This window comes from Taurulus bubalis, assembly GCF_910589615.1.
Source record: "Taurulus bubalis genome assembly, chromosome: 6".
Taxonomy (NCBI): Eukaryota; Metazoa; Chordata; class Actinopteri; order Perciformes; family Cottidae; genus Taurulus; species Taurulus bubalis.
In genome coordinates, this window is record NC_136594.1 from 10,442,072 (window position 1) to 10,450,789 (window position 8,718).

The 8,718-nt window shown below is 42.4% G+C and overlaps 1 protein-coding gene across 1 annotated transcript in view; it reads right to left on the reverse strand.

The window, feature by feature from the left end:
• Positions 1-1,672: 1,672 nt before the first annotated feature.
• The window catches only part of cntln (centlein, centrosomal protein), a gene marked incomplete at both ends in the record, with an annotated part of 83,661 nt that continues 76,615 nt past the window's right edge, over positions 1,673-8,718 (reverse strand). Inside the window, one exon of the mRNA XM_079219596.1 lies at positions 1,673-1,783. Within this exon, the coding sequence (XP_079075722.1) occupies positions 1,673-1,783 (111 nt within the window). The remainder of the gene's footprint in view (positions 1,784-8,718) is intronic.

The window sequence follows — 8,718 nt, forward strand, 5'->3', positions numbered from 1 at the left end:
GCTTTACTCTTTTATACCCACTGCGCCACCGGATTTCTCTGAGTTATTAATGTTTGTCATTAGCCGCATTACCCTGGAGGACAGTGACTGGGGGAAAAAACTGCAGAAATTTATATGGGACAAATATTGACAATAGCTGGCTCCTGGGTATTGGAGAGGAAGAAAAGATGCAAACTATGTTAATGAATGGTAATTAACCACAAGGGTTTGTCTCTCCTGGATCCCAGCTAAATTGGTCCCCGAGTTGCAGCTAGAGACAGTCCTGGCCTAATCCTTTATTATAAAAAGATAAAGGAAAACGACATCATTAGCATATATTTGAGAAGGGAGGGGGGATTAAAAAGTGGAATTATTTCTTTTTAATTCCTGAACGGAGGATTCTTCACACCATTGTTAATTATACATAACAGAAAGAAAAGGAGGACTGTGATGAAGAGGAAAACAAAAGCTAGGAGAGGTATAGAAGGACTTAAAAAAAAATGAAAAAAAAGCATGACTTGAAGGGAGGTGTGTGTGGTCTCTTGTGTAAGATGCCAACTCAAGGACAGAAGAGACCAGGATTATGGTTTAATATTCAAAATGAATAATAAGAGTGGGAGGAAAAGGGAAACAGATAAAAGGGGTTGGCGGCAGTTATGTCAAGGATGTAGCCACTCCTCTCATACACCCCTGTACTGGGCTGTGTGTGTGTGCTCATGTGGACCCTTGTTAATGATGTCAACAGCAGGGGTCACTTGTTACAGACAGGAACCATGCCAACAGTCAGCTGTCAATCATCAGAGGTGTGAGCACCCTGCTGTCCACCAGCGCACCTTCAGTTACCATCACACACTGACTGACAGTCCTTTGAACTGATGGGAAAAATAAGAAAGACCATTTATAAATACGGCCATGAAATTCAGAAAAATAATGCAGTCTTTGAAGAACAAAATATACACACAAAAAAGAGAAATGGGTTTTTATTTTGAAATTAGGAAAAGCTTTTCAGCAGACATCATTGATATTTAACATAATTAAGTAATACGTTATCAACGAAAAATTGTAATACTGGATGAGAAGCTATAACAAATTGTATACATCCACAAACAGATAATTTCCTTCAGTTTCCTTCAGCATTTGATGAATATAATTCAGTGCATATTTTCTCTCAGAGCAGTGCAGTATCAGGTTTGATAAATGGATCCAACTTTACGGTGAATATTCTGCTCTGTGCTGCACTCTTGACTTTCTCAAAGTGTTGACTTGGCATTGCGAGGTCAAGTCCCAGCATCCCGAGGTCCTTCAGGTGCCAAGCAAATTAGGTATAGAGGTAAAAGAGAGCAAAAGAAAAAATCTAACTTAAACATTAAAGTAAGCATTTGCCTTATCACCCCAGGTCTGCGTTGAGAGTGGCTGCATTGTAAATTAGCTTGGCGCTAAAGGGCCCTGTCTGATAGACATAGTGCACTGAGCGCTAACACAGATGTCGAGGGCTCATTTACAAAAGCCAGGCTGCTGAGTTGAGCCAGTGGACCAGAGTGAGTCGACAGCGCTTTTCTTACAAATATTGGTTCTGCTACCCCGGCTCAGCTTGGCTCAGCCCAGCTCCCACTGAGTAAGAACTGGGGAGGGAGAGAAGAAGGGAGGGAGAAAAAGAAGAGGATGACAGTTTTCCCAGCCTCAGCCCAGGGAGTCAGGCTTTTTCGCTGACTGGTGTTACGAGCGTGGCCAGCTCTTCTGTCAGCACTTTCCTCTCCTTCATCTTCACGCGCACAGCCTCCATTAGCTGGCCGGCAGAGGGGATCTGCAGGGGAGGGAAAGGATAGAGAAAGGGTGTGGGGGCGGTGGTAGTAGGGGTTAGAGAAAATGGGGAAAACACACAAATGCACCGCTATTAAAAAAAGAGTCAGATTTTTGACACCTGGCAGCTTTTCAGAGAGCCTTTGTGCTGTTTTGTGAAACAACAGAACCTCAAATTGGGCCTGAGGACTTGTGAAACTTTTGAGGGACCATCCATGTTGAGTGTTTTGACAAAGCAATTCACAAAACAGGCTACACAGCAGTAGCTTCAACACCTAATCCCACACTTTACTTTTCCCCCCTAAGATTCTCTTCTCAATCGGTGATACAGTATGTAAGATTCTTAAATATTAAAGCATAGGTTCACATTTGTTCAAATCTGTTGTGTTTTTCAAAACACTTGCATGCTCATATGTGCATCTAAACAGTTATTGTTTGATATAGTAGTATATAGTTGTTTCTCTTGCTCATAGTTGCAGTGAAGACATCCCTTAATGATCGAATTTCAATATAAGACAAAAAAAATCTTAGGTTCACGCTAACGGTAGTCAGTAGTATGAGTCAGAATACTCCAAGGGGCATCTGCCAAATTCATCTTTTAAGGAAAAATAAATGAAAAAAAAAAATTCCCTTATTCTGTTACCTCCCCTCCACGGCAATATTTAAAACACTTCTGCATAAACACGACTCGTCGGTGTGCAGTGTCCAAAGGGTTTTAAACAGTAAGGTTTTAGGGAAGATGCATGTGTTTGGTGGTACTTAGGCACGACTGGATAAATGACACTTTGATTATGCTGCACGAATTGTGTGAGAGTTTGTATATGAATGTTTTGATGTAGTTTTGCTGTTAAAGGTGGCTCCCATTTATTTAAAAACAAGACTTTTCTCGCTTTGATGCTTCGTTCACCGCGGAGACATCCGAGAAAAACATCTTCTTCCAGAACTAAAAAGGTAACATGGGATGAATTACAGACAGACAAATGGTCAGTTTGTGGTTGAAGTATTCCTTTAAGGAAGAAATAAAAGGGGAAATGTGGTCAAAAATGGCCATAATGTTGGATCCCCACTCAATTCAACAAACCTCATAGAGCGTGAGCAAATTTTCAGAAATAATTTTGCATTGAAAAAGGTCTGTGGAGTTTGTCTATCATCTTACATTGTACTCGTGTCGGAGGGCACGATGTCTCTTCTTGGCCCTTACAGACAAAGGGAATGATTACGCCGTCTTTCAATGTACATGTGGGTAACGTGAGTATTGTTCTGTGACAGAAGCATAAGAAAATGGCAATCGTTCCCCTTTTCTGGTGGACTGACGACACAGTCCTCTCTCTCCAGAGAGATACGTTGATCACTTTTCAGCAGAAACGCCTCAAGGCATAATTAAAACATCAAGAACATCACCGGGGACATTTACAGCATTGTTGTGTTTTTATTGGACTGTGTTTATGCTGGGAATGTGATAGGATGGGAACTGATGTCCACTTAATCATACAGCTTTACAAAGGTTGAGTATGAAGGACCTATATGTGTTTGGCAGGCTTCTCCTCTGAGTTCTGGCTAATTTTGTTTTTCCTCTGAATCAACACAAGGATTTTATGGTCATTAGGGCACCTGATCAAAGGCAGGCATTCAAAGGCAGGCATTCATACTGTATCACCCATAAATATTCACTTCAAGTTATGTGCAGCCTTTTAGAAGCGCCTTTTCCATGCAAGGGAGACAAATTCATTCCCTGAGCAATTTTCTAAGTCACATGGTGTGAGATGAGATGTGGACTGGCCAAGCTGAAAATAGTGACTTCTTTATCATAAAATCTTTTGCTTTTTATCTCTTGAAAGAGAATGTGAAAACATAAGCTACTGAACCATACACAGAGAAAACAGGCGGACTCAAGTCTGAAATGCCGTAACAAACTTCACTGAATAACATCTGCATCTGGGAATACAAGGTATTGTTGCTTTGAAGTGATTAACACAAACACATATTGGAATTAGGTCTGCAGCTGACATGTTTTAAGGACATTTTAAACTATCGTCTTTATCAATTTCAAATACATCCGGAGAGTAAGAAGCTCAGAAACTAAAACACAGATGGTCCCCATGCCCCTTGACACATCTCTCCTCTTCATTAAAGGTAACAGGAGCAGGGAACATGAGGTCCCGTGTGCCGGGGTGGATGTGTGCGCGTGTGTGTGCGTGTGTGTGTGTGTGTTTGTGTGTGTGTGCAGTGGGGAGTCAGTTCCAACAGCACTGGATGCATCAAACACACAGCACTATTCCTCAGAGAACCACTACACTGAAGTAACTGCTGAGACATCTCCCTCTGCCTCTGTCCTTCAGGGAGAATTCACCCTCCCCGTCTCACACACACATTCACATCGGCACGCACAATCTCCCAATCAGCTAATTGCACTTAGAGCCACTAACTATGCAAACAAACTAACTAAAATAGAGACACAGGCACAACACAAGACTCTATGGGACAGCAAAGAGGGAGACTGGATCATTAAAAGTACTGATATGGGAATATGGGTAAACAACACTAACAGGTAAACATGATCTAGATAAACCAAATGGAGTGAAATTTAAGTCTGAAACAGATTAAACCCTATATACTTTTAATATAAACTGGACATTCACAAGTTTTATTTTATCCTCAGTCAGAGACGACGAGACACATTATTATGATCGGCGTAAAATCATCCCCATCTTCATAAAACTTCATTAAAGTTGATTTATGTCAAGTACATTGAGAAAACTCATTTTTCTGTGTCTTGGTTGATACATTATTCTCTTGGGTTTGATAAAAATATATTTTACATCTTATTCCGATTCATTGCCCTATTGGTGTGTGGCTTACATCAGCAGCTTTTGGCACAGGGAAACACAAGCGCTCACACACAGGCTTACGGACAGGACAAGCAGCAGGACCATCCTTTCCATCCTTTCCATCCTTTCCATTCATCAAACAGCCACATTTGCTGGGGACCAATACCCTGCAGGATGGTTGGGGGTAAGCTGTAATGCAGCTGCTCTGCTGGATCCCCTGGGCTGCTTAAGGCAGTGTTAGGAACTGGCACTAATGTTATGCTACAGTTGATTTAGCTGGGCCCCTGTCCCCTTTGGCAGAGCTAGCCAACACCAGCGCTAAGCAACGCTGCCACTGTTTTGCAAGAGGCCCTGTCCCCTATGGCAACACTAAAAAAGCTACTGTAGCAATAAGCCATGCTAACTCACATCATTACTATTCAACAGGCCCTGCAGAGCAGACCTTTTGTCTAGGTGTGATTTCATGAACATGTTTCAGAAGTGAACTGACAAGTAAAGCCACTGACACTGACAAGTGTGTGTGTGTGTGTGTGTGTGTGTGTGTGTGTGTGTGTGTGTGTGTGTGTGTGTGTGTGTGTGTGTGTGTGTGTGTGTGTGTGGAGACAAGAACAAGAGCTGCAAGCAAAAGGTGTTTTTATGAGCCAATTAAATGACATTGCTATTCTATAGCCTTGGGCACACCTCAAGGCGAGGAGCAGCTCAAAGTTGCAGCACTCCAGTGACCATTGTCTGGTAGTGGCATTACGCACATCAACTTTTTTTTTTCTTAAAAGATCGATCATCCCAGCTCTTTTGTCTTCTCCCTCAGAACAGGTTAGAGCAATTATTTCCAAGGGCCCAATTTGTGAGTAGATGTAAAGATTGTGTCAGGCTGCTGGGTATCTAAGTGGGTCCAAATGAAGGAGGAGGGGGAATCAGAGAGCCTAAAAGTGACAGAAGGGGGTACTTCATTCAAATCTCTGCAGGCAGTCAGCATGCGACCACCAAGTGTTTTTTCTCAGTTATTCACTAGTTTACCAGCTTATCAATATAAATGTGACAGCCATGTATAATTAGGCAGATGTTGCAGATAAGTGACATTTGGCTCCTTCAAATGTCCTACATGAGCGACTAACTGTACACCTGTAACAACAGAATACCTTACAGTGTATATTTCTTACTGTAGCACACTGTACACTACTGGTTAATTTGATCATAAACATAAAAAAGTTAAGTTTAGGATCTAACTGGTATGACAGGAGCATTATCAGAGTGGTGACGGATTCTCGCTATAAATCGTTGTCCCTGGCTGGTGAGCCGTCTCCAATCTAGGCCACTACTCAAGGTAAGGGAGAAGTAGTTACAGTAGTTTTATTACAGTGGGGGGAAAAAAAACAGCTCTTTGATCTTTGATCTTCTCACTTTTGTTTGAAAATCAAATTTATCAAACGGGGGAATAACAACAACAACAGCATGATAAATAGATTAAAAGCCCAAGCACAAAGGCACCATACTAAAAAGTCTTGCATTTGATTATCTCTGATAATGAATATGTCACATTTGCAAAGAGGGGCTCAGGTAAGAAAATCACACAAGCACCGGTAAGCCTATTCTCTCCCTCTCCTTCGTAATTACCTACTCCTGCAGCGGAGCAGATCCCTCTCTTTTCTCCCCTTAAGGTCACTAGAGACTGATATGAAAGGGAATTGGACACTTGGGGCCACAAATACTGTAATTAAAAATCTCTCCTTTTCTTGATACGTTGTTTGGAAACATCATTTCAGTGTGCAACATGCATTTGTTAGGGATCTGACCTAAATACACCCTAGATTAAACACAGGAACGCACCGGGTCTTTGTTTCAGGTTCCTACTCATTAGGTGTGAAAATGAGATGATTCAGGCACGATTGAGGTATAAATATAGAAAGGTAATATCCATACAAAACAGGAGCAATCTTTAGGTGGATTCAGCAATCAAGAACACACCCGTGATTAACAGTATGGCTCATTGGCCGAGGTAATGTACTGGGAAGCAGTTACAATCAACAAAAGTGTCTGTGCCTGCAGCAAACTGTCACATATAAAACAAGAAGGTGCTAAGAATTGTTGCCTCTCAATGTTTGTTCACTGACATAAGGGAATTTACCACATCTAGTCATCTATCTAATGAGGAAATGTCTACTTTCATCATTCATTCTCTTCCTGTAGTAACATAAAGAGCAAAAGTCCACTATGCTCCAAAGGATGACCCTCAGGTACAATCAGACTAGCAGTAACCTTAAAGCTCCGAAATAGCATCATGACTCAATAATAATAGAGATTATTCACCCGGCCCATTTGAACTCATCTCTTAAAATGTGCCGTTTGATATTTTCTGGCTTGCCTGGTTAAGTAATCGCCCCAACAGTTTAATGGCTAAGAAACAGTCGCAAAAGGCTGCATCCGCTGTTTCTATTTATGTGAAATGCAAGTTGGACTTAATGAATAAGTCACAGTGTGCTCTGGTATTAGTAAAGTCTCCTACGGGGGTGCCTCCCTCCTAATCCCTGCCACTGTTCCAGTGACATATTTACAGTACAAAGGCTCGTCCTCAGTCCCCTACACACACATACAAACACACTCAGAGACAGAAAAAGACTGGCTGATTTAATTAGCCCAATCATTAAATAAGGCTTAATTAGAGTCACTTTCCTTCAGAGAGAAGTGTGGGACTCGGAGCTGTTCCTTGTCATTACAGCGGCATAATGAGCCACACAACACAACACACTACCCATCACCCTCACAGCATCGCAACAATAGAAAACTTTCCCACTGCATTAGCACTGTAAGGCATGGAGCCTTTGATATCTTTAATACCACGGTTTAATGATGTAATACCCCGGGGAACCACCAACATGATGAGAGGCTTTGTCAAGAGGTGACATGAATAAAGTCTGTTATTTGAATTTAGATAAATGGTGCCATTAACATCGTAGCAATAAGCAGCAGCAACCCCTCCCCAAAGTTCAATAAGGTTTTGAAATTACAGGAAAATGTTCAGCCCTGTAGTCCATCCATAAACACCTTTCATGTTTTATAACAAGTCCAGTCCAGATGGGTCTGGCCTGTCTCTACTACTGTCTTAATGTAATGTTCACCTGCTTGTTATAGTTTGGAGGCTGATAAGAAGTGATGCTTGTACGTCTCCCTGGGGTGTGATTGTGAAGTAAATATTAGCAGGCCCTCAGCGCCACCCCAAACCACTGTCCTCTCATAAAGAAATCAACAGAGTCAATGACTTTTTAAATGTTATTATGCTGTCATGAGGCTTGAGATGGGTCCGTGTGTGTGTACAAAATGAGTCTGAAAAATGATCAGGAGGGAACGTGTGTGTGTGTTTGCATGCATGTGCACACACTTGCATGCACATGCTCCTCCAGTTCATTATTGGCCAGCAGCAGAAGCCAGTCATTTCCCTGTCTTCATAAAGACTTGGCCCATTAAATTCTACCTCCAGTCAATAATTAGGACTCCACAAATAAACCAAAGGCAATTAAATCAATGCTTCCCCGGGCCGGTGCCTGGACCCCATGGCCCACATGGACACTCCATCTTCTCCGCTGGCCTTATTCATGGTGGGTTGCGGTGGAGCCATACAGCACACCCCCTGGCCTGCTCATGATTATTAGATAGCACCGTCCCTCGATCCGGACTATGGAGCGCCGCTTATGGTGGCTCTCCACTGAGAGGCATAGGGTTTGATTTCATTAACTCACCAGTAGAGGTGAGAGACGAGGAAATGAATGCAATGTTTCATTTGCCACTGCTTCAGCATGAAGGGAGTAGTAATTCAACGCATTCACACACACCGTTTGCCAATGTGTTGTGGATGTCTCTCTTTCTTGTTACGTTGGCATGTGGCAGTGCACAACAGTGATGGCGAGCAACAGCCCACACACGGAGTCACAGATGCACACATATTTTCCACTCCTCAGCTCTTTCACATCTGCACACACACACGCGCGCACACAAACACACACGCGCAGAGTGAGTGATGGGTTTTCTATTGACAGGGCCACTGAGATAATAAAGTGCTGTCCCACTGGCAGCTCCATTAGGCACTGACAGTGACAAGATGAGGCTGTCGTGAGAG